This window comes from Bubalus kerabau, chromosome 5 (genome assembly GCF_029407905.1).
Source record: "Bubalus kerabau isolate K-KA32 ecotype Philippines breed swamp buffalo chromosome 5, PCC_UOA_SB_1v2, whole genome shotgun sequence".
In the NCBI taxonomy this organism is placed as follows: domain Eukaryota; kingdom Metazoa; phylum Chordata; class Mammalia; order Artiodactyla; family Bovidae; genus Bubalus; species Bubalus kerabau.
Window position 1 is genome coordinate 98,320,033 of NC_073628.1, and position 26,757 is coordinate 98,346,789.

Below are 26,757 nucleotides of genomic sequence, written 5' to 3' on the forward strand. Positions count from 1 at the left end.
TGATGTCTCCATGGCTGAGGGCGACACGGGCACACTCGACCAGATTATGACTTGACCTGTTATTTCTGATTCTATGTCAGAAATCCATCTTGGCCAAAAAAGTCAGTTAATACCTTTTTCAATGGTCAAATGAAACAAATGCAATTTTACACATTTAAAATAAATTGCAGTCCTAAAAACATGAAAATTTTTTAAAAATCTGAAAACTGAGATTCCACTTAAGCGATGGGGAAGGACTGGAAACTATGACACCCCTTGTAATTTGCCTAATTCAAATTTGCCAAAAAAAAAAAAAAAATTTGCCAGCTTCTACTAGGAGAGGTTTGTGTACTTCTACTGTAAGATGTAGGGTATATTTCCTCACTCTAGAGGCCAGAATTTCCACAAAATGTTTTTTCACCAACATATCAAATTAACATGAATTTTTTAAATGATAGGATTTCCCTGGTGGTGCAGTAGTTAAGAATGTGCCTGCCAGTACAGAGGACACAGGTTTGATCCCTGGTCTGGGAAGATTCCACATGCCATGGGGCAACTTGGCCTGTGCACCACACTACTGAGTCTATGCGCTGCAACTACTGAAGCCTGCGTGCCTAGAGCCTGTGCTCCACAAGAGAAACCACTGGAGGAGAAGCCTGTGCACTGAAACTAGAGAGTAGCCCCTGCTCACAACCAAAGAAAGCCCGAGAGCCGCAATGAGGACCCAGCACAGTCAAAAATAAAAATTTTTTAAATTAAAGTAGGAAAAAAAAAATGGTGAACACTGTCCACAAATTAAGAATATTAATAACTCTTAGCATTAAGAATATTCATAACTCAATATTATCATTAATGCTAGCACTAATTTGCAGTCATGGTAAAGAACAAAGGTTCTTAAGAGAAGTGAGTTGCCTGGAGCCAAATGAACCTCATGTCACAATTAGAATTCAAGGGTCAGCACCTTCTGGTTTTAAGTTAACAGTGTGGATTTCTTCTAATAAGTAATCAATTAGTGTATGAGCTGGTATATTGATTTGTAGGCCCAGATCTTCTCGATACTGCAGTCAACCTCTCCTTACCAACCTGGTTAGCAATATCATCTTTACTTTCTTCACAGTTGGTAAGTGTGGAGTCATTCTTAATAAGTGTAGTCATATACTTATTGTCTATTTGCCAGATGCTGCTAGAATAAAAATGGATAAGATAGGACTTGTTGTTCTGCAAGAACTCACAGACCAAAACCTGAGAAAAAACTCACATTTAAAATTCACGTGAAGGGGGAGGGGGTTCAGGATATGGGGGACACATGTACATCCACGGCTGATTCATGTCGATGCATGGCAAAAACCACCACAGTATTGTAAAGTAATTACCTTCCAATTAAAATAAATTAACTCATTTTTAAAAAATGAAGTGAAATTCAGATGAAGGAAAATTTTAAAATACTGCTTAGTGTCTCTTTGAGTTGTCCTACAATTTGAATATGAAACCAATTTAATATTGGAATAGCCAAAAAGTTTATTCAGGCTTTCTAAACGAACTTTTCAGCCAACTCAATATAAACATTTTGATATTATAAAATCCTTTATAGCTATAATATAAAAATATCAGATTTACCCACTTATTCAATAATTAGATACTGAGAAGACAACACGGGTAGAAACACAGGGACCTCGACTACTTGAAGTCAAAAAGTGATACAGAAGAGTTGGACTCTGAAATGTGTAGAAGTTTTAGGAATACTCTAGCTAATATATTTTAGTTATATTTTCTTTTGTATGAACTTCTAATAGTGATGTGCAATTTAAATAAAGACAATGTCCAAATTTTTATAAAATGAAAACAGTTGTTGGGGTGCCGTAGGCAGAGTTCTAGAGAGAGTCTCTACTAAACCCAAACTCCACAAGAGGCAGTGTGTGCAACAGACAAGAGCACCAGCTATGGAGACTGAGGGAGGCCAGTTCAAATGCCCCACATCCCAAACAGAAGAAACTATTAATACTTCACCTCCCAGAGCTTCCCGGCCTTATTTCTAAGGGAATTCCCTGGTGGTAGAGCGATTACGACTCCATGCTGTTGCTGTCGAGGCCTAGAATCCAGACCTGGAACTAAAATCCCACAAGATGCTTGGTGCAGCCAAAAGAAAAAAAAGAAGGAGATTAAAAAACCTGCTTCGCAGTTTTGCTATAAGATTTAAAGGAGATAATGGGGGAATTATTTTAAAAAAGAACTGTCATAGTTACTATAACCAGCATTGCCAATAGTATCGAGGAAAACCTTAGCCTGGCCAACTTTTGAGCACTTTTGTTCCACAACAGATACACAAGGAAACACCATGATTTAGCTTTGCATTCAAGAATATATTTCTGAATGAAATAATGGCATTTACACCAACACAGATGGACCTAGAGATTATTATACTAAGTGAAGTTAGAAGTGAAAGTCGCTCAGTTGTGTCTGACTCTTTGTGACCCCAAGGACTATAGAGTCCATGAAATTCTCCGGGCCAGAATACTGGAGTAGGTAGCCTTTCCCTTTTCTAGGGGATCTTCCCAACCCAGGGATCAAACCCAGGTCTCCCACTTTGCAGGGGGATTCTTTACCAGCTGTGCCACAAGGGAAGCCACAAGTGAAGTCAGAAAGAGAAAGATAATACCACATAGTATCACTTGTATGTCGACTCTAAAGTACGCCACAAATGAACGTATCTATGAAACATATCTCCAAAACAGACACACAGACACAGAGAATAGACTGCGGTTGCCAAGGCAAGGGTGGGGTGGGGAGGGAAGGATCGGGAGTTTGGGATTAGCAGAGACAAATTATTACATACTGGACAGATAAACAAGGTCCTAAGGTACAGCCCAGAGAACTATATTCAATATCCTGTGAAACACCATAATGGAAAAGCATATAAAAAAGAATGTGTATAACTGAATCACTTGGCTGCACAGCAGAAATTAACACATTATAAATTAACTATATTTTAATAAAATCTTTAAAAAAAGAATATAATATTTCTGAGGCAATTCAACCCAGTAAACTGATGCTGTTCTGCCATCTTTTTAGGTTTTACCGTGCTGCTAATTCGGATGGAACCGGTCCCACAGGCACTAAAGAGGATGTTTTCTGTATTTGGTGTGGGATCCTTCATTGAGGGAGTCTGCACCATAGTGTTAACATTTTTGGCAACCGATTGTGTACGTTTTTAAATACTGAATTTCTATAGGCTCATCTTAATCTGAAAGCTTGGCTGTATACAATGCACCTTTAGTCTTCAACATTTATTTTCTACCTCAAACTAAAAAAATAGAGATGGAGGCTTCCCTGATGGTCCAGTGGTTAAGAATCTGCCTTGCAATGCAGGGGACACCTGTGCAATCCCTGGTCTGGGAAGATCCCACATGCTGCAGAGCAACTAACTCCATGAGCTGCAATCACTGAGCCCGTGCTCTGCAGCTACTGAAGCCTGTGTGCCTAGAGCCCGTGTTCTGCAACAAGAGAAGCCAGTGCAATGAGAAGCTCGGGTACCACAATGAAGAGTAGCCCCTACCTGCCACAACTAGAGAAAACCTAAGTGCAGCAACTAAGACCCACCACAGCCAAAAAATTTAAAAAATAAACCTTTTAAAAGAATAAAGATGGAGAGATAGACCTCCTAATTAGACACATGTCACAGTCAAAACATTTCACCAGGGAAGTTTAAAAACTCCATGAGAGATATTTCTTTTTGGAGAGTGAATTCCACTTTACCAGAATTATACATACAAAAAAGTTAAGACATTAATCAACAGTGGAACTGGGTTGGCACATTAAGCAGCAAGCCTTCCATCTCTTGCTAAATTGGTGCCTTTTAAAAAATCCTTTCAGCAAAAACATTTAAAATATGTGTTGCAATTATAAGACAAGTAATTCCTCACAGTGCTCTTTTCTTCCCCAATACAGGCAAAAACCACTCCTGAACTGTACTACTTGTCTGTGCTACTCTCAGTGAGCAGCTTGGTTTCTACAGGTAATCACAAACTTCCAGAATAACCTAGCCCTGTCAAAGGCGTGCCAGCCCTTCAAGGGAAGTAAATGCTCAGCTAGGATTGTTATAGGTTGGCCAAAAAGTTTGCTCAGGTTTTCCCACAAGTGGAAACTTATGGTCAACCCGCTAGGTTGCAAGGGGAAGTCCTAGTTCCTCTTAAAGCAGGTGCTCCAAGAAGCACATAAAAGTGGAGAGCGATTTCACTGGCGGTCCAGTGGTTAAAACTCCGTACTCCCACTGCAGGGAGCACAGGTTCAATTCCTGGTCAAGGACTAAGATCCTGCAGGCAGCATGGCCAAAAAAAAAAGAGGAGAGGCTTAGAATGGGATATAAAAAGCCATCCTTCCCTGGGACGTCCTTGGTGGTCCGGTGGTTAAGACTCCATGCTCCCACTGCAGTGGGCCCAGGTTCAATTCCTGGTCAAGGACTAAGATTCCAAAGGCAGAATGGCCAAAAAAAATGGAGAGGGTTAGAATGGAGTATAAAAGCATCCTTCTCTGGCAGTCCAGCGGTTAACCCTTTGCCTTCCAAAGCAGGGGCTGTGGGTTTGATCCCTGGTCAGGAAACTAATATTCCATATGCCTTGGGGTCAAAAACCAAAACATAAACGGAAGCAATATTATAACAAATTCAATAAAGACCTTAAAAATGGTCTACATTCAAAAAAATAAAAAGTCATCCTTCTCACATTATTTCTGCTCCATTTAATTAGATCCCATTTTTTATCCTACAGTGCTTTTCTCAAGCCTGGGGCTGACTTGGCTGGCCAGTGTGATCCGTCCAAGGCCAGACACTAAATCAACAGTCTGAAGCTAGCATCTGAGCCCTTCTGGTCCCCTGCCTTAGATATGTGTCTTCAGCAGGTTGAATCTTTTCCAGGAGCCTTGTCACCTGACAACTGCCAGCAAGCACATATGACCATCTCCACCCTGCTACTCCTAGATGAAGTGGTCAGTGAACATCAGTGGAACAGGAAGCACATCAAAACCAGTCATTAGGAAGAAAGCTGTCAGCTGTCAGTTTTATGAGCACTGATGATGGATAAAGATGAACAGTTCAACCAAAATCACTGGGTCGACATCACAACCAAATTCAGCCTCAATAAGGATCTCCTATTAGATATTCTTAAGATCATCACTTGGACTTTCTGAACCTCCTTTATTCTGTTTCAGTAAAGTTAGTAGCATCTACTGGATGACTGTGATAAAAATAAGTACAGAGAAGGAAAAATAAAAATAAAAATCTTAGTAATGAACAAGGGGTCTAATTTCAAAAAAACACAGTGATCCAGACTGTGTATTTGAACAAGGTCAATCTATGGCTTCTTTAAAAGTGCAGTGGGAACTTTTAGAGTAAAAATCATCATGAACTCCTCCACCTGGTGACAGCAATCTCTTGCATCATGACAGTAAACTGCTCTCTAGAGAAAACAGCCAACTGACCTGCCATGCTACCCTGTCTTCTGGCTTGTTTCGTATGTATTCACAGATTCTGAGGGGTTTTAAGAAGGAGCTAGCCACTCACAGATGCTCTCAAGTCTTTGGGATGGGGAGAAAATGGTGTTTCTTGAGGAAAAAGAAGGGTATTTCTTGGCAAAAGAAGTAAGTTCATTTAAAAAAATATTTATTTATTTGGCTGCACCAGGTCTTAGCTGTGGGGTTTTTTTTTCTTTTTTTTAGTTGCAGCATTTGAGATTTTTAGTTGAGGCACATGGGATCTAAGTTCTTGTTCCTTCTGGGACTTCATTGGGAGTGTGGAATCTTAGCCACTGGACTGCCCAGGAAGTCCCAGAAGGAACAAGTTTAATACAAACATCTCCAAGCACATTGATGACAGACACAGACCTTCACAAACGGGAATGATCGCTTTCCATCTGCTTCTCTGTTCAGGTGGTACCTGCTGCAGGAGGTACCACCTGAACACACTATCCATTCTCCACACCAACACTTACTGAGCACCTTCCACGTTCCAAACATTGCACTAAAACTTAGGAATTAGAAACTCTAGTAACTCGTATGTTGACAGTGAAATCCCCTTAAGTAATTCTCTTACTATGATTAACAGAAACTATTTAAAAATAACATGGGCTTCCCTGGTGACTCAGATGGTAAAGAATCTGCCTGCAATAAGGAGACCCAGATTCAGTCCCTGGGTCAGGAAGATCCCCTGGAGGAGGGAATGGCTACTTACACCAGTATTCTTGCCTGGGAAATCCCATAGACGGAGGAGCCTGGCGGGATACAGTCCATGGGATCCCAAAGAGTCAGACATGACTGAGCAACTAACACTTGCACTTTTAACAGCCTTTTTACATTCTTTAGATCTTATTAACATGTCAAATAAATGTCAAATGTCAATTTACCTCAAGATACTTATCAGAAGTTTCTTTTTTTTCCTGAACTATCTTGCCCCGGGCTTCCCTGATAGCTCAGTTGGCAAAGAATCCACCTCCAATGTGGGAGACCTGGGTTCTATCCCTGGGTTGGGAAGATCCCCTGGGGAAGGGAACCCACCCCGAGTCCATGGGGTCGCAAAGAGTTGGACACGACTGAGCAACTTTCACTTTCACTTTTCCGACCCCTAAATCTGATCTACTTGAAGATCTGAGCTGGTGACAACTCCAGCCCTTCCAGTTGCTAAAGTCAAGTACCTCAAATCATCCTAAATGCACTGCTTTTCTTCTCCTCATACCCCATTAGGAAATCTCAATGACTCCATCTTCAAAGTACATTCAGAATCCAGCCATTTTTCTCTAGCTGAAAAAATTTAACTGACTCTTTCTAAATACAAGAGGCTGTTTCTTAAGACTAAGGCTGCTTAATACTTTTGTGTCTTAAAATTATGCAACATTCTGAACATAACTCCAGAAAATAAAATTCTATTTCTTAATTGATAAGCATTAAAGCAGCACTTTAATCCACAACCTACAAAACTGAATCTTCACTTGCTTTTCTCTTTAGTTCCTTTTATTATTATTATTATATTTTAAAATCTATCTACATGAAAAGTGAAAGTGTTACTCGCTCAGTCGTGTCCGACTCTTTGCAACCCCATGGACTATAGCCCGTCAGGCTTCTCTGTTCGTGGAATTCTCCAGACAAGAATACTGGGGTGGGTTGCTTTTCCCTTCTCCAGGGGATGGATCTTCCTGACCCAGGGATCGAACCTACGTCTCCTGCATTGCAGGCAGATTCTTTAGGGCTTCCCTGACAGCTCAGACGGTAAAAGAATCTACATGAATATATATACATTTTTTAATTGGAGTGTAATGGCTTTACAATGTTGTGTTAGTTTCTGCTGTACAACAAAGTGAATCAGCTACACGTATACATATTCTGCTTCCTCTTGAGCCTCCCTCCCACCTCCAGCAACCCACCCTTCTAGGTCACCACAGAGACCTCGGCTAAGCTCCCTGTGCTCTACAGCTGCTTTCTGCTGGGCTCTATTTTACACACGGCAGTGTATATAGGTCAGTGCAACTCTCACAACTCATCCCACCCTCCCCTTCCTCACCTCACGTCCAATGTCTGTTCTCTGCGTCTGCATCTCTATACCTGCCCTGTAAATAGGTTCATCTATACCATTTTTCTAGATTACGTATCTATGCATTAACATATGATATTTGTTTTTCTTTTTGACTTACTTCACTCTGTATGACAGACTCTAAGTCCATCCACAGCTCTACAAATGACCGAATTCATTCCTTTTTGAATTTTTATTTGCTTTTATGGTTTTATCATTTCCTCCAAAACCAAATCTCGTTTTACCAGACTTAAATTCATTAAACAACATTTATTTGATGTTACTCATATCTTATGAAATATAGACTATGCTCTTTCCAATACAGGTGAAAATTACACAGTTTTAAAACTGCCTTTTTTTTTAGCCCCTCATACTTTAAACAGCCACTAGCAGCTGTACTCTCTCACAGACTGGCAACACTTTCTCATATAAACCATATTCGTTCAGAGTGGAAAACTTCTGAGCAACGTTGTGGGGGGATGCTTTATTTTAACAGTTCTTCATCTGGGACCTGGGCTTCTCAGGTAGCATACTGGTAAAGAATCCATCTGCCAATGTGGGGGACGCAGAAGACACTGATTCAATCCCTGGGTCAGGAAGATCCCCTATTGGAGGAAATGGGGAGTATTCTTGTCTGGAGAATGCCATGGACAGAGGAGCCTGATGGGCCACAGACCATGGGGTGACAAAGAGTCGGACATGCACATCACACATGTGGGACCTGGGATCCAGGGGTACAATGTCTCTGAAGCAAAATGTTGGATATGTGCACCTAGAAGCAACTTTCTGGAAGAATGTTAGAGGAAGTTTCAGAAAATAAAACATTAACCATCACACTCATTAAATTTACTATAGGAAAAAAAATTTGATGTTTGATACCTACTACACTCCATTTAAAATTTAAAGAAATTGAAATTTAAAGTTAGTCTCCCCACTACTTTTTCCACAGCTGTTAAGCCCTGACAGTGAAAACTTTCTAAATACTAATTGAATTGAATGGAATACTGAATTTCTAAATGCTCAGCTAATCTGAAACCTTGGCTATATTTAATATACCATTAGTCTTTATATTCTACTTACTGTAAAATAAAGATATATAAAAATGGGATTCCTAATTACATATGTCATAGTTAAAACATTTCATGGGGGAAAACATCAAAAAATTCCATGAAGAATTCTCTTCCTTTTTCTACTTTCCTATAATTTTTAAAAGTTAATATGGAACTATTGGGGACTTTCCTGGTTGTCCAGTGGTTAAGAATCACTTGCCAAAGCACGAGACACAGGTTTGAGAAGTCTGACACGGTCTGCTCTGGGAAGATTCCACATTCCTTGGGGCAGCTAAGCCTGTGTACCACAGCTACTGAAGCCAACTGCCCAAAAGCCCATGCTCCGCAGCAAAAGAAGCCACTGCAATGAGAAGCCTGCACATTACAATGACGAGTAGCCCGTGCTAGCCACACTAGAGAAAGTCCACATGCAGCAATGCAGACCCATTGCAGACAAATATATCTATATATTTATCTCCAATTATGCTTATGTAATGATGGTAATAAATATATCAGTAACATCCATTGAGTTCTTCCTGTGTACCAAGCAAGATACTAGCAGAGACATCACTTTGATGACAAAGGTCCATATAGTCAAAGCTATGATTTTTTCAGTAGTCCTGTATGGATGTGAGAGTTGGACCATAAAGAAGTCTGAGCACCGTAGAAATGACACTTTCAAACTGGTGTTGGAGAAGATTCTCGAGAGTCCCTTGGACAACAAGGAGATCAAATCAGTCAATCCTAAAGGAAATCAACCCTGAATATTCATTGGAAGGACTGATGCTGAAGCTGAAGCTTCAATACTTTGGCCTCCTGATGTAAAGAGCTGATTCAATGGAAAAGACCCTGATGCTGGGAAATATTGAGGGCAAGAGGAGAAGAGGGTGACAGAGGATGAGATGGTTGGATGGCATCACTGCCTCTATGGACATGAGTTTGAACAAACTCAGGGAGATAGGGATGGACAGAGAAGCCTGTTACGCTGCAGTTCAAGGGATCGCAATGAGTTGGACCGAGTTAGTGACTGAAAAACAACAACAACAATAATGTGATACTTATAACATTCCAATGAAGTAGGTACTATTATTATCCCCTCTTTTTGGGGGCGGGGGGGAGGAGGCATGTGGGATCTTAGTTCCCCGACCAGGAATCAAACACATGCCCCCTGCAGTACAAGTGTAGTCTTAACCACTGGCCCACCAGGAAGTCCCCTATCATCTCTTTTTTAGCAGCTGAGGAAACTGAAGCTGAAAGAGGCTGATCAACTTGCTCAAGATCTCACAGTTTGTGTAACAACCTTGACTCTGAAAGTTTATACTCGTAACCACTACACAGACTTACAATGGTACATTATCTACTGGCAGACATTTAAAAGAGGCCCATGTGTTCAGAGTGCCTTTGGCTCATGGTACTTCTTGTTAGCCACTTAAGTTTCATCTGACCCTGCATTTTCCTTACCTAGCTGGAGAGCTCTCTGGACTCTCATCCCAAGTCCAGGTTGAAGTGTCCTAAACTCCTCCAGCTGCCAGGTAGTATTTATCTGGTTTTCCAGTTATGACTCCCAGTTCTGAGGTTACATTCCCTAATGCTCTCTCCTGGGACAACCTACTTAACGTTCATTCCTTTTTCCAATTTCTTCTCCTCTCTCCCCAACCTCCCTCCAGGCTTGGATTCTATTTTTGTTTGAGAAGTGGATCCTAAACCAATTTCTCTTTCCTATGCACTAGAAATACTTTTTCATTACCCACTAACTCTAAACAAGAACCCAAAGTACATAAGAAAACTCTCAACACAGAGCCTCTGAATCAGATTAAGTCACCATGAAAAAGCAGGCAAATATTAATACAATGCAGATATGGAGAGGCCTTTCCTTCACTGCTTCTAAAATTACACACACTAAAACCAACACAAATGCCTAAATAGAACACCTTATTATCATCATCAAAATTAGGGTACAAACACAGGGAGATGTTTATTCAGCAACATCTTCAAATGGTAAAAGGCGTATATTTCCCAATTTTGTTTTCTGTGGCACTGACCCTAATTATTTGCCACTGGGAGATCCATATTGCCCCAAAACGTTGACACTTCCACCCATATTCACATATCAAAAATCAGTTAATTTTATGAATATAACACTTACTTACTTTTACAACGGAAGTTCTGTGAATCCAAAGCGTTTTGCAAAGTAGGCTATCGGAACCATTCCAACTTGTGGGTCAACAGTCTTTTCTAAGTTGAACTTGGAACAGTGGTTTCATATACAAACGGTAACCCTGGAAAGACAACTTACTGTGATAAGTAAGAAATTCTAGGATCGGACAGATAATTCATTTTGGTGGAGTTCTATGGTAATCTTGGAAGTTTATCCTGAGTGATAGAAACAGAATTATTTTTAAAGACAAAACAGGAGAAACAATTTCTCCGAAAACCTTGATGTTGTCCTGTGGACTAATAACTTCAAGGATATGGGCTGCGAACATCTGAAGACGGTTTTCACTTAATTTCTGAGTAACTTTTAAGAATGGTGCCAACAGCTAGTAGCCTTCTCAAAAAGAGTGAGTTATCAAACCGCTACCAGGAAGGTGGATCTAGTCCTTTACAGATTTGGAAAGCAGGAGTTCAGAAAAAAAGAGAAGCGCACCCCGCCTCGCTTCCACCAAGCCCAAGAAGCTTCTAGAAAAGAATTTTGTTTTTTTCAGAGTTAAGTCACCTGTTCCAAACGCCAAAGGGAAATTTACCGAGGGTTTTGGTTCCACGGAGAGAAGCTGAAAAAACGAAGGGATAAGACTCCTTGTCCCAAACTTGAATGTGACCTCACTTCAGGGACAGTTGTATTTGACCCTCAAAAAGCCTAACATCTTGGACTCGTCTGTACTACCGGCTTTAAAAAGGAATCCTGGGCTGCCTCGGCCAGAGACGGATTCTCATGGGCTCCATGTGGGGACTTACCACGGCCTCATCACGTCCTCAGGGCAGAGCGGCCCGAATCCTCCAGGAGACGCTCCGCAGCCCGAACTCCAATGAGGGTAACACCCACGGCCGCACCCACATTGGCTCCGGGAAACCGGAAGTGCGTGCGTCTGACTGAAGTGCTCCTCCTGCAAGCGTCCGCCGAGCAGGGCCCCTCAGGTAGGCGGGGCCCTTGGCTCCTATCTCTGGAACCTTCGGGTAGGCGGAGGTGGAGAGGGGACCTCGAGGGCCTTGAGGAGGTAGTTTAATTTCTGGTCTGGGAAGAGCGGAAGAATTTTGGGGACAACGGATTCCCGGCGACCTCTGGTGGCAAACGGGCCTAGTCGAGCCCGCCGCCGCAGGACCCAAATGTGGGAGCTTCAAGTTCCCCGGTGGGAAGTGGGATTTGGGGCTGTGACCGGAGCCGCTCCCTTACCGCGTCCGAATGCTTGAGGTCCGGACGCTGCTCATTTCCAGGCGGGAAAACTTGTGCGACCACCTTTACTGTTTCCGTGCTTCTGGGTTTGAGAGCTTCCATCTAGGCAGGTCCGGGTGCGGGGTTCTCCTCTATCACCCACCTCGACTTCAGAAAAACCTGAGAACGACTGCCGGAGACACAGTCGAAAGAAAATGGGTTTCTCCCCCTCCTCCAACCCCCTACCGTCCATTTGAAGTCTTCCTCGAAAGAGAGATTGTGTTATATTCTCTGGCTGCCTAAGTGGAGTTTTCGGGACTGCTTTAGGCCACGTTTATATATAGTAAATAAAACCACTCGTTAATCGTTTCCTTTTTCCCAGACAACTCCACCCCTAGGTGGTTTGAACTTTAAGCCTGTTTAGTCCTGATGAGAAGTTTCGCTTTCCTCAAGTTTAAGACACTTGGAACTTCAAGAATTGGAGGTTTATGCCATTTGAGACCGGTCAGCACTGAGCAGAGTTAAGAGTACTAAGAGACAGGTGAGCGTGAATGAATACCTTCCTCTCCAGATTAATTTTTGAGACTAATTTTACAGTTCTGGTAAAAGGTGCACCACCTTTATTGAATACTAGGTGGTGCCCGCGAGTTAATCTTTCTGAGCTAAATCTCAAATAATGTACCATCAGGGTAGGGTTTTTAAAATGTTTCTATCTTCCCTGAAATTGTTTTAAAATACCCTTACCTCCTTAAAATATGTCGTGTCTTTATACAGTTCATTCAGTTATTGACTATCTAGTCTGTATTAAGTGCTGAAGAGTCTAAGGAATCAGACTCAATTTTCTGCTCTCCGTTTACAGTCTGGAGAGGAAGACAGACAAACCACAAGCTATAATGAAATCACATATAATTCCAGTCAGATATAGTGCTTAATAGAGACTAAGATGTAGAATGCAGTGGATAAAGCAGTCAATTCTCATTATTCGTTTACCTTTATTCGTTTATTTATCCAGTACTTTCTGTCTGCCCAGCATTGTGCTAGTTGGTGGTGTGTAAAGAAAATGTAAACCCCTATTCTCAAATAACTCACAATCTAGTGACTGGGAGGGAACCAAAGAAGCAGTATGGAGAAGGTGAAATTTGACCTTGAAGAATGAATGACTTGGCCTTGATAAGTAGGAAAAAAAAAAAAATACAGGCTCAAAAGAGAAAGATGAAAGTGCATGATATGCTTTGAAACAGCAAGTAGTCCAGTGTGGTTAAACTGTAGGAAATTAAGCCTGAAAAGACAGTTTATTTTACATTAGGTTTCCCTTGACTTACACTGAAAAATTCAACAGATTTAAAATAAAATTTCAATGTGTATTTCCAGGAGAAATTATTGAAACATAGTTATAGAAAATTACTTTCTGGCTAACCTATTATACATGAACTAAGCTATAATAAATTACACTTCTGGCTATAATGTAGCTCATTTATGTTTACATATTATTCATGATTGTAGATGATTTAAGCCAATTTTTTTTTAATACAGTAAAAATATAAAAGATGCAGTAGTAAGTCTAGATTTTCACTGATTGCATCCTATTTTGAATATCATATAAGGAATCTCCTTCATTAAAGTTCCACATGTGGAATCACTTGGAAATGATTATGTGTGCTGCGAAGTCTGCTGTGAAGTCGCTTCAGTCGTGTCCGACTCTGTGCGACCCCAGAGACGGCAGCCCACCAGGCTCTGCCGTCCCTGGGATTCTCCAGGCAAGAACACTGGAGTGGGTTGCCATTTCCTTCTCCAGTGCATGAAAGTGAAAGTTAAAGGGAAGTCGCTCAGTTGCCTCCAACTCTTAGCAACCCCATGGACTGCAGCCCACCAGACTTCTCCATCCATGGGATTTTCCAGGCAAGAGTACTGGAGTGGGGTGCCATATTTTAAATGCTTTCAAAGGTTACCCTGAAAGAAAGAAAGTGAAAGTTGCTCAGTCATGTCCAACTCTTTTCGACCCCATGGACGATACAGTCCATGGAATTCTCCTGGTCAGAATACTGGAGTGGGTAGCTGTTCCCTTCTCTAGTGGATCTTCCCAAGGATTGATTCTTTACCAGCTGAGCCATCAGGGAAGCAAAAAATTTACCCTAGGACTTAAGTTTTGATGAATATACCTAATATTAATGTTTCCTGAAAGGAATGTGAGTGTAATTTCTGTAAATGGAAAAACTCAAACACTAGAAATGTTAAGGTAAATGCATACAATATCAATACACCAAATCAGGAGCTTTTCTATACCTTAGCAATAATCAGAAATTGTAATAACAGGGACTTCCTTGGTGGTCCAGTGGCCAAGACTCTGCACTCACAATGCAGAGGCCCTGAGTTCAATCCCTGGTTAGAGAACTAGATCTCACAGGCTGCAACTAAGATCTCACATGCTGCAACAAAGACCTGGCACAGCCAAATAAATAAATATTTAGAAAAGAGAAATTGTAATAACAAAACCACTATTTCCAATATTAACAAAAAATACAAAATATCTAAGCACAGCCAGTGTTCAAAGCCTTTGTGAGTAACACTTTTTTTTTTTTTTTTAAACTAAAGACCATGAAAGAAAGCCTAGGTAATTGGAGAGATATATTGCTTAATTGAAAGATTCAAATTTCAAGGATTCAGGTTTTATCCATATTAATTTTAATGTAACTCTTGTCAAAATTTCAATTGAATTTTGGGAACTAGTTGTCAAACTGATTCTTAAATTTATTTAGAAGAGAAAATGTACAAGAATAGCCAAGAATTTGGAGGAAAAAACCCACAATAATAAAAGTAACTCCTTATCAGTCATCTGTGTAGACCAACTTTAAAGCTGTGATACATAAAATAGCAAAGTAATGCCTTAGGACCAGAATATTGTCAACGAAACAGTCTGTTTCTACTGAGTCTCAAAGGTAGCATAAATAAATACCAGTAAAACAGTTTTGGGGCAGTTATCCATTTGAAAGAAAATTAAAGATCCCTATTTCACAGCACTAACAAAAAAAAAAAACTGGGTGCTTAAAGAACTCAATGTAAAAAAATATCTATAAAAGTCTTAGAATACAAAATAGTATATTTTTTGGAATTCCTGGTGGCCCAGTGCTTAGGACTCAGTGCTTTCGCTGCCAGGGCTCAGGTTCAATCCCTGGTTGGAGAACTAAGATCTTGCAAGCTCTGTGGCACAGAACCCTCTGCCCCTCCCTGCAAAAAACAAAATAGTATATATTTGAAAATCTTATATGGTATAGCCTGCTTTCATGGGACACAAAACTAAGAAGACATAGAGAAGATAGGTTTGGCCATTAAAAATAATTTACCGTAATAAAAAATACCATAAGTAAAATTCAAAATCAGGAGACAAGAGGTAATATTTGCAACATAAAAACAGACTTTATATCCATATTATATGAATCAGTAAGAGAAAGATAATCCCATAGAAAAATGGGCACATTTCCAGAGAAGAAATTCATATCAAAAGTTGTTCATGCCTACAAGTCATTAGGTAAATGTACACAAAGGTCAACAAGATAACACTAGGAGAATTCTGAGTCCTGGAGTGTACTTACTAAGAATGAAAAAGGATGTTAAAATGAATCTTGTGGAGCAGAGTCACACCTAATCTGTTGCCTTATGAAGCTGTATTTTCATCTATCAAATTTGTTTAGTAAGATAGATCAATAGTTAAAACTTGTAATTAATTTGTCAAGTCAGTTAAAACTGCCAGGCATTTTTGTGGGGGTGTTACTACTGTATGAATTTAAACTTTTATGTTTCTTTGCACAGCTATCTTCCCCACACCTGTAGCTTAGAAAGAGTATAATCTAGTTTAAATTGCACTGCTATATTGAATCATTTCAAATAACCAGTACTGCATGTGGGTTTATTGTTCTCCTTAGAGATTAAAATGGCTTCCAGAGGAAAGACAGAGACAAGCAAATTAAAGCAGAATTTAGAAGAACAGTTGGATAGACTAATGCAGCAATTACAAGACCTGGAGGAATGCAGGTAATAGTATAATTGTATACTGCTATGCTGTAAAATGGCGTTTTTTCTACAGTTAGATTATAAGCTCTGTGTGTGCAGTCCTATGTGTGATTCTGGTTTCCCCTGTAATATTCTTCACAGTGCTTTGTCTGTTGAACAACTAAACTCAGTATAGGTTTTAGAGTTAAAGAGCCTGGGTTATTAAAGTCTTTAGTTTAATTACAAAGTGAGGGTGAACTTGGGCAAAATGCTTAACTACCTTGAGTTTCCATTTCCCCAAGTGTGAAATGGAAATAATAACACCCATCTTGTCTTCAGTATTTAAAGTAGCCTTGCCTTGTATCAAACTGAAAAAGTATTACTTGAACTTTCTGGTGTGTGTTTTCACCATTAACTGCTCAAAGGTCTAAGACTGCTCATTGCCTTTTTAACAACCTTGAAGATTGTTGTAAACATTACAGATGAAGAGACTGACTTAATGCTTGGCCCAAAGCAGGCACTTGATACATAGGAGCTCTTTTTCTAGTAAATGTTTATTAAATGGCTTGTTTGGACTACCCAGATAGCAAGTACTGCATTGTTGTTGTATTTCAAAGTACATAAAATTTTACCCACCATTAATGTTTTGATGGCTATGAAAGGGCGGGTGGGTTAGAGAACAGTTGTGCTGGTGGTGGTGATAGTGGGTGAGTTTTCTCACCCAGAAAAATCTTCAGCTAGCCTTTTCCCTGATAGGGGGTCACAGGTAATGAAACTCCCTCAGCACCTGTATGGAAATGATGTTTTCTGGCTCTCCGACAGCAGGAGATCAAACCAGTCAATCCTAAGGGAAATCAACCCTGAATATTTACTGGAAGGACTGATGCTGTAGCTGAAGCTCTAATACTTTGGTCACCTGATGGGAAGAGCCAACTCATTGGAAGAGACCCTGATGTTGAGAAAGATTAAGAGTGGGAGGAGAAGGGGGAAGCAGAGGGTGAGATGATTGGTTGGTATCACCAACTCAATAGATACGAGTTTGAGCAAACTCTGGGAGATGGTGAAGGACAGGGAAGCCTGGTGTGCTGCAGTCCATGGAGTTGCAAAGAGTTGGACATGAGTTAGCGACTGAACAATGATAATGATAATTATAACTATTTATTAAATACCTATTTTATACCAAGAACTTTTCATATTTCATTTAATGCAAGGAAGGTACTATTATCTGCAGCTTATAAATAAACTGAGACTTGGCTAGTTAAATATCTTGCCTAAGGTTATACCATTGATTCAGAGACTGCCTAAAAGGAAGTTATGTAGTTTGTTAAGCATGCCTCACTTTGGTAAAAATAAAACAAAAACAAGGTTATCAATGTTGCGGGATAATGCCCATAGTAGTATCTGAACACATCCATTAAATGTATTTTTGATATATTTCCTTTCAGCCTTTTTTCCACCAACATATTTTTTTGTATATATATATATGTATTTGAAACCTCGGTGTATAAATACTGATATTTTTTTTGTCTTCTCTTGAAACTCTCTATTTTTTGGTATTATGTCCACTATACTTCAGAGAGGAACTTGATACAGATGAATATGAAGAAACCAAAAAGGAAACTCTGGAGCAACTAAGTGAATTTAATGATTCACTGAAGAAAATTATGTCTGGAAATATGACTTTGGTCGATGAATTAAGTGGAATGCAACTGGTAAGCATAATTTATTTACATTGGTGACACAATTTGTTGTGTTTTTTTTCTCAGTAAGTATATTTAAAATATTAATAGAAAATATACCCTGTTGAAGGCTTAACTTCTGGAGGAATGTCTACTGATGGATAAAACAGCATTTGCTTCCAGATCTTCATCTAGTTATTTGTTTTACTCCAGTGACTTGCGTGGAAATAGGAAATGGAAATTAAAGTTGTAACAGTATTTGATGAACAAAGAAGACCTATTAGAAAACCTATCAATCAAATATTGTAATATTTGATTTGTTGAAGTTTTTCTTTTTTTTTAACCTTCTTGTATTTCTAGGCTATCCAGGCAGCTATCAGCCAGGCCTTTAAAACCCCAGAGGTCATCAGGTTATTTGCAAAGAAACAACCAGGTCAGCTTCGGACAAGGTTAGCAGAGGTAAAGTTTCTTTCAGTTGATCTAATCACTTTGTGTATTTCTTTTCTCAGCCCAAGAATTTGCTCAGTGTGATGTTCTGAAGTTTAAAACTTGGTCAGTTGAAAATGTACAACAGCAAGAGTGAACCCTAATGTAAAGTATAGACTATGGGTGATTATGATGTGTCAGTGTTTGTTCATCAGTTGGAACAAATATACACTCTGGTAGGGGATGTTTATAATGGGGCGACCGTGCATGAGTCGGGGAGGGAAGGATGTATGAGGAATCTCTGTACCTTTTGCTCAATTAACTGTGAACCTAAAACTGCTCTAAAAAGTAGGCTTATTTTTAAAAATTGGTCAGTTGATTTTAGAGCTGCAACCCACAGTTTCCTGACAAAATCAATCCTTTATTGATAACAAATATAGAGGTTTAAACAGCATATGGCAGTTGAAATTGCTACTGACTGTTTCTACTAAGATGCCACATTTAAAGTTTTACTATTTAGTTCTGGAGCTCTGAATTGAAATCCCATCTAGCATTCATTAGCAGTACCAATGCTTATGCGTGTGTGGCCTTCCCTAAGAATTTCAAACATCTTTATAAACCTGATACTTGAGGAAGTCTGTTTATAGACATGAATATAAGATGTTAATAAGTTATATGCAACCATTGGTAATTTAATAGCATAGTGATTAAGAGCATGGACTTGGGACAGATCAGCTGAATTTGTACCCCTGCTCTACCATGGACATACGTGATGTTGGCGGAGTTCTTTTCTTCGGTCTCTTTTGCTGTTTCCCCATTTGTAAAAAGGCAGTAATGATACCCTTTTGGTTGTTATGAGGTTTAAATAGAGTAATATGTGTATGTGCACTATTACTAATGCAGTGTGTCTATGTACATAGAATAGTACCAAGGCATAGTACATGCTCTCCATGTCTCTGGTGGTAGAGGTGATATTTAATCAAAGTTCCAGGGGATCTGTAACCAGTTGTCTCTTTCAGGCCTGTGGACCACGCTTCAGTGTAATGAAATGGAGTTCTTGGAGGATAGCTCCTCTTTAAAGGAAGCTGTTGACCTACTAATTCCTTAGTAGAGTTTGTAACTGAGACCATGGTGATGATTAGTACCAAGATATATTAGAACTGTGTGAGAACATTCCTATCATGTTTACCTTGAATTGTTTCTATAGTTTTTTATAATATTAATCAGTAAAGGATCTTTTCTTAAAGAAGTAGATCTGAAAAGATTGATTTTATGCAAAGAATGTTTTTTAACTTAAATACCATATGCTTCACATTCATCTGTTACAGATGGATAGAGATCTCATGGTAGGAAAGCTGGAAAGAGACCTGTATACTCAACAGAAAGTGGAGATACTTACAGCTCTCAGGAAACTTGGAGAGAAGGTATCTGTATTTAATTGAATATATTGGTATAAGGAAAAAGTGGGAAGTGTTTGGTATAGAACCCCCAACCCCGCTGGTTTCTTGGCTTGCGGGATCTTAGTTCCTGGGGCTAGAACCTGTGTCCCCTGCAGTGGAAGCATGGAGTCTTTAACCACTGGACCACCAGGGAAGTCCCTAGTATATAGCTTCTTGATCTGTAATTTAGTTTGTGGTCCTATGACATTCTTAATAGTGGTTCCTAGAACCACTTGTTAACATCTGAACTCAGTCCTTTGGGCTTTGTTTTTTTTGTTTAGCTGACTGCAGATGATGAGAACTTCTTGTCAGCAAACGCAGGTGCTATTCTCAGCCAATTTGAGAAAGTCTCTACAGACCTTGGTGAGTACTCTTGTATTTCTGAAAGCTGGACGTGAATTATTGCTTCAGATTGACAGATGATGTGGGTGAGATAAAATGATGGTCTTTTCTTGAGTTAGCAGTGAAACCAGAATCATTTTCTCTATAAACCTGTTTTAATGGGTTTATTTCTCAATACTTTTTAATTAAAAATAATCAAGTTAGTATAGCCTAAATGTTTTAAAAACATTTGTCAGCTAAATGTAAATATAAAAGTAAATTAAGATTTTACATGTTCTATTTCATACCTGAATTAAATTGCCTGTGTAGCTGAGTTGTTTGTGCAAGGGAAGGAAATTGGGATGGCAGTGGGAAGATTTAGGGATAACGTACCAATAATAGAAGCTCATTTTATTTCCTATTTTAGTATCAACGTGATAGATTTTCATTTCTTTACCTGGAACTGTAAATGCATTTGAAATGACATCTTTGTTTGTTATGTGTCTTTCTCCTTAGGCTCTGGTGACAAAGTTCTTGCTCTGGCAAGTTTTGAGGTTGAAAAAACGAAAAAATGATATGGTGTGAAAGCTTGGGACATTGATCACATTCTTATTGTAAATGGTATTTTTCTTCTGGGGAGTTTGAGTTATGGCAGAGAAGTCAAGAGATTCATGAAATGTATTCATAACCTAAGAAAAGGTGACAGAAAAACGTACTCACTGCTTTTGTTTAAGCCCTTCGTCATTGTGCTTTGTGTAGGGATACGCGCTTCAGTCATTCTGGCCTTGTTGGGATGGAAGGTCTCATGGACCTTGTTCATTACAGTTTGTCTGTTTAAGAGAAAACAGTGTCTCTGCCTGTTTTTATTAAACCTCCCTGTTCTTAAGTGCTAATGGTAAATGAAAAGATGTGAAGTGACAGTTCTTTTCTGCTCATAATTTATCCCCACTTGTTGGAGTAAATAATGTAGCAACATCAATAGACCTCATATATGTTCATAGCATTTTAGAGTTCTATGTGATCTTAGAAATCATTTTCATTTTACATACAAGGAAAATGAGGCTCAGAAAGAACAAGTGACTTGTTTGAAGTCTTACTGACAGAGCTGGGGATAAGACTTGGGTGTCCTGTTAGTGTATTGTCCATTGAGTTTTATTTGTTTATTTTGTGCTACTTTTAAAAAATAATTAAAACATATTTGTGCAAGTCTATGTTTATGAAAATTCAATGTCCCAATAAGTTGTCACTGAGGGACCATTCTCCAGCCTGTAAGCTCTCGGTATGAATGGTGCCCATTGTGTCTCTGAGTTTTGAGCTTGGAACAATGGGAGCCCTGTTGCGAGTCTCCTGAGGTGACTTAACCTCCTGCGTTGTTTCACCAGGGAAGCAATTGGAAGTGGCAGCTCAAGGCCCTCCCTGTGTGTGACCTCTTTGCTGAAACCCAGAGGGTGGTGACCGTAAACTACTATTTACTCTTCAGTTTTTGGAGAAACACAAAATAAGTTCCAAGGAGTAGCCAGTTTCTCTGAGTGTTTAGTCTCTCTGCACGCTCAAATATGTAGATTTTCACATAAGTATGTACGTCAGCTTGTTTCCCAGGCTCTGGCCACTTTATATTATTACATGTTTTTCTCAGTATTCTTTTTCTTTTAAAAATTAAAAACATTCTTAAAATGTTTAAAGTTTCTTGTATATGTAAAATCTCCTAGGCGCTCTGCCAACTGGACAAATTAGGGGAACTCAGCTATATTAATGCCTTATTTGGAACTTGTAATGGGTAATTTTTTATGTATTGGTTTATGATGATCCAAAACTCATTAAATTGTGACAAACTAAGGAAAAGCAGATTACCTGCTATTTGTTTAGGACTTTGCTGTCAGTCATCATTATTTCATTATTCTGTGTGTTCTTTTTAACCGAAGTGAAATTCATGTGACGTAAAATTCACCATTTTAAAGTGTACAATTCAGTACACTCAGTGCTATGTGGTGATCACCATTATCTAGTCCAAAACATTTTCATCACCCCCACGGGAGCCCCCATCCTTACTAAGCAGTCACTTGCTGCTCTAGCAATCACTCATCCACTTTCTATCTCTGAATTTACCTATTCTGGACATTTGGTATAAATGGTATTATATAGTATGGGACCTTTTGTGTCTGGCCTCTTTCACTGAGCATACTATTTTTGAGGTTAATCCACATTGTAGCATGTATCAGTGCTTCATTCATTTTTAATGGCTGAAAATACTCCCTTGCATGGGTACCACATTGTGTTTATCTATTTATCTCTTGATGGACATTTGGTTTTTTCCCACTTTTTGGCTATTGTGAATAGTGCTGCTGCTAGCTCAGTTGATAAAGAATCTGCCTGCAGTGTGGGAGACCTGGGTTCGATTCCTGGGTCGGGAAAATCCCCTGGAGAAGGAAATGGCAACCCACTCCCATATTCTTGCCTGGAGAATCCCATGGACAGAGGAGCCTGGCAGGTTACAGTCTGTGAGGTTGCAAGAGTTGGACACGACTTAGCAACTAAACTACCACTACTATGAACTTTAATGCATAAGTATTTGTTTAAATACCTACTTTCACTTCTTTTGGGTATGTACCTAGGAACAGAATTGCTCTTTTGGGTGTTTTGGGTTTTTTTTTTAATTCATAGCAATATTTTCCCTTCCCTTTCAGTAGTAGTAGGACAAGGAAAATTGGAAGTATTTTATATTTGAAAGGGGCCTAAATGAATCTGGAGTCCTTCAACTTTGGGTTTCCCTTAAACTTTCTGTAAGACTAACCTAAATGAAATATTTTGCCATTAATCACAATAGTGTATTCATTTTGTAAGTAATGACTACTACTCAATTTAAAATTAATCTTCCTTGCAGAGTGGCCAGGTTTGCAGTGCCTAGCAAGACACTGTCAGTCAGGGCCGTGTGACCTTTGGTAGGTTACTTAATCTTTTTGAGCCTAATTTTTCTCTTCAGTTGAGTGGGAGCTACCCACTATATAGGATTACTGTGCATTGCCCTCTCTTTGTTAATATAGAAAGATGTTTTACATTGGAACTAATCTACCACTCAACAGTTTTTTCAAGAGCCATATGATATATTTTGTTTCACAAATTTGGTATCAGTTTAGAGTAATTTGAAAAGTGAATACTTTGAAAAGTCTCTATAACTGTAGTTATTAAATGACTTGTAAACTATGTTTATATTCATATTTTGCTATATTTAATCTTCTGGTTTTTTAGACCTCTTATGAGGTCTCAGACTGCAATAACTAATGCTAGGGTGGCTGTTTGACATCTTTGGGTCAAGCTAATACTTTAATGAAAAGAATACCTGCATTTGTCAAAAAACTGGGGTTGCCACAGAAGCAAATTCCAGTGATCAAGTGTCCAACCTGGCTGTTTAAGGAAATATAATTTGAAACAATTTCTGTTTCAATGTTTTGCTTTTTTTTTAAACCCGGTGAGTGGTAAATTAGGTATTCTAGGTGGGTGGTAGAAGAAGAAATCAAGCAGTAGAATGAGTTGTCCCCAGGAACGAGTTGGAGTTGGAACAGATGGATTTTTAACTTTGGTTGTTAGGCCTTTTATTGAAGACACTCAGCCAAAGAATGATCATCTTAGGCAAAATAAAAGACTGAGCAAATCTACCATTAGAAGAGTGTCTTATTATAGTGAACGGTGGATAGTTTGAAAGTATTACAGCAGAAATAAACCTGGACCATTTTGCCTGGAGCTTTTCAACCACTTTCCTGTCCGTTTTTTTCTTATTCTAGTCATTACCAGGACCAAAAAACACTCTTTCCTTCTCAAAATGTTTTTCAGGCATTAATATGTAAATTTAAACTGTCAGCATTCCCACAGACCCCCATAAACAAGCTGTAATTGCTTCCAGTCTGTGTGGCCTTGGAATTAAACTGGGGAAACTAGTATTTAGTATTTTCATTAAGTTGGAAAAAGCAGGTTAGAAATACGGCTCTACTAGGTATGGCCTTTTGACACCCTCACTCTCTTTTTGAAAGCCCCTCTCCCTGTTCACACTAACAGCAAAGCGGAGAGACTGAGCTGCTGAAGGGACCTGAAATACAAGGGGTCAGTGGCATTCTTGAGAGCTCGCAGTGGAAAGTCCATGCTGTTCCAGGCAGAGGGACCACTGGAGAGGTTTGAGGCTGTCAGTTTGTAGCTTCCTAATGCTTGGGTGTTTTCCTCTGAGAACATCAGATTCCTTGCAGCCTCAGACAATGGACTACAATTAAAAATAAACAAGTAAAAATATTTTCCATAAAGGAGGTCAAGGAGAGCCACTGGTTTTCTTTTAAATTAAAAAAGAAGAAGATAATGCTAGTAAGAGTTCTTATTAAGATTATGCATCAGTCACAGGTCTTCTGCCCCAAATGCTGGCGACTGTGACCATGAACTTCTGAAGCCTTCCCAGAAGAACCTCTGATTGTGTGTTTCTGTCATAATTTCATCACATGGTTTAAAAGTTTGTAATCTTAATTGTCTGTTTACTCTAAAATGTCTTAGTAGTTCAAGTACTGTTTTTTTTGTTACTGCTAAATTGTCATATATATACATGGGACTTTTCTTTCTTATAAGAATGAGTTCAGTGGTTTGTTTTTTTTTTTTCCATTTTTGGCTTGTGTGGAAACTAGATTCTTTAGGCCGGGCCTTATTCCCACAGTATTCATAAACCAGGCCAGGTTGAAAACTGAGGCAGTGACCCTTGATGATAATCAAAGAGATAAGTGATTTAGGTAAAAGCAGATATTTGGCCTGGATTAGACTATACGTGATTGCCTTAATCCCATGGTTGACCATGTTTTTAGAAAATGTGGGGTTTTTTTTTTTATTACTTCATCTTTTAAAAAGATTTTTTTTTTTTCTGGCTGCCCCACTTAGCATGCAGGTTCTTAGTTCCCCAAACAGCGGTCGAACCCATGCCCCCTGCAGTAGATATGCAGAGTCCTAACCACTGGAGTGCCCAGGAATTCCCTTAATTTTTTTTTTAAACTTTGTTAACACCTCAAATTTTATACCAAGTTTATTCTAGGTCTTGGTAAATTATACCTTAGATTTGATTTATAAAGCTCTGAGCTTATAAATCAATTATACTTCAGTAAAAATAAATAAATTTTTAAAAGACAGAAGAACTGTAAGAAGCAGTAAGTCTGGCATCCTATGTCAGTGCTTGGAAGAGAGCCACCCACCAATCAGGAAAGTTCACTTTAAACTCATGGAAGCAAGAAATAAACTTCCATTGTGTTTGAACCACCAAAACAAACAAAAGCCTCTGAGCTTTTTCTCATTTATTTAAATATTTTTGTTTCATAGTTACCCAGGAGATGAGCATTTGTAATTTTGGAGCAAACAGGCAGAATCTCAGTCCCTTAGCCTCAGCCTTGTAGCATTTTTCATTCTGCCTTCCAGAAGTGTGCATTGTTTATTCCTCTGCAAGAAAATATGAGCAAGTAAAAGAGTACATGGCAGACAGAACCTAAATCTGCTTTCCACTCTCAGGAAGGAAAACGTAGACTCGTGTCTCTAACCTGTGCGCTTGGGGTGGAGATGAGGGATGTGAATGTATACTCGTGTGTGCCTGCCTCCAGGGAGCCTGACTGCTCCCACAGTGCTGGCTCAGATGACCCCCCTATGGTGCTGCTCTTGCCAGAGAGGGTGGTTGATTATGCCAGGTTAATTTTGTTACAAAGTACTGGACAGATTGTGGATACTAGGCCCTTTTGGTCTGAAAAACCCAAAATGTACTTTTTCCTGGTGAGGATGAGGTCTTGAAAGTGAAGAGAATGTGTTTTAGAGAAATCTTAACAATAATCCCTATGTGGAAGCCAGGATAGATTCTTCTGTCTGCTCCCTCTTCTGATTGTGATGTCGTCTATTCTTCATCAGACATTTATTGAGTGCTGATACATGACAGGCATTACCTAACTCTTTTGTTAAATTTTCTAAAATGCATATTGGATCGAGTCTTTTAAAAAAATAAGACTCTTAAGTGTTTATATGGCAACAGAGGTTTAGATGTCAGACTGTATCACCAAGAGATTTATTTTATAATGATAAAATCGTTTTTTAAATAGACCTAAACCTCCACCCAATCTGTTACTCTATCTTAGTTAGATGGGTTCTTAGAATCATTATTTCAGATGTGTATTCACATATTGTAAGGAGGATTATGCTTGGAAATATTTCTAATCTGTACAATTTGAGCTAAATGATCTCTTTCATCTATATATACCTCATTTTAAAATCTATCTTGTATGGAGTTCAGTGGTTTTCTAGTGACTTCCACTGCTGTGGGCCTGGGTTCAGTCCCTGGTGAGGGAATTAAGATCCTGCAAGATGCTCAGAGGGGCAAAAAACTAAAATTATAAAATCAAATCATTAAAATGTATATCTCATTAAAATACAGTTGACCCTTGAACAATGTGGGAGTTGGGAGTGCCCACCCTCTGCACAGTTGAAAATCCATGTATAACTTGACAGTCAGCCCTTGGTAACCATGGTTCTGCATCCATGCATTCAGCCAACCACAGATTGTGTAGTACTGTACTATGTACTTAGTAAAAGAAATCTGGATATAAGTTGACCCACACAGTTCAAACCCATGTTGTTCAAAGGTTACATTGTTTTGGAGAATATTGAATGGAGAGAAAGTGAGAATACTCCTATAGGGGAGGAAAAAATATCTTTCCTCTACTTTTTTGTGTTCTTGACTGGTACCCCTATAACAAAGGCAGATTAACAGGAGAAAAGCATACAGATTTATTTCCTGTAAGTGTTATGTGACATGGAAGCCTTCATAAGGAAATGGAAGACCTAGAGAAACCATTAAACCTGAGCGTTTTCATGCTAGATTTGATGAGGAGTGAAAAGTCTTTGGAAAATGTGATAGAACAAAGGTGAGCTAAGTGTAACAAACTGAGAGAAACAGCCA

General features: G+C 39.2%; 2 protein-coding genes across 3 annotated transcripts in view; one reads left to right on the forward strand and one right to left on the reverse strand.

Moving 5' to 3' along the window:
* Window positions 1-11,672, reverse strand: part of NMNAT1 (nicotinamide nucleotide adenylyltransferase 1) — a 29,698-nt gene extending 18,026 nt beyond the window's left edge. The window contains exons 1-2 of one of the 2 annotated variants that reach the window (XM_055582366.1): window positions 11,536-11,672; window positions 10,731-10,859 (exon numbers count right to left, since the gene is read on the reverse strand). The gene's annotated coding sequence lies outside the window, so the exon portion shown is untranslated. Of the gene's footprint in view, window positions 1-10,730; window positions 10,860-11,324; window positions 11,511-11,535 lie in introns of those variants that run through there. The other variant, XM_055582367.1, reaches the window with a different exon arrangement.
* Window positions 11,576-21,644, forward strand: LZIC (leucine zipper and CTNNBIP1 domain containing). Its single transcript, XM_055582368.1, has 8 exons — window positions 11,576-11,715; window positions 12,333-12,491; window positions 15,871-15,979; window positions 17,514-17,649; window positions 17,977-18,075; window positions 19,371-19,466; window positions 19,763-19,844; window positions 20,319-21,644. Exons 3-8 carry the CDS (start codon window positions 15,879-15,881, stop codon window positions 20,375-20,377), a joined length of 573 nt encoding a protein of 190 aa, XP_055438343.1. The 5' UTR covers window positions 11,576-11,715; window positions 12,333-12,491; window positions 15,871-15,878; the 3' UTR covers window positions 20,378-21,644.
* Window positions 21,645-26,757: the final 5,113 nt, after the last annotated feature.

Excerpts from the sequence above, each read along its gene's own strand:
- LZIC (XM_055582368.1), top strand. The coding sequence starts at position 15,879 with ATGGCTTCCAGAGGAAAGACAGAGACAAGCAAATTAAAGCAGAATTTA. Across the intron at positions 15,980-17,513 it reads CAAGACCTGGAGGAATGCAG|AGAGGAACTTGATACAGATG; the intron begins GTAATAGTATAA and ends ACTATACTTCAG. Across the intron at positions 17,650-17,976 it reads AATTAAGTGGAATGCAACTG|GCTATCCAGGCAGCTATCAG; the intron begins GTAAGCATAATT and ends TTGTATTTCTAG.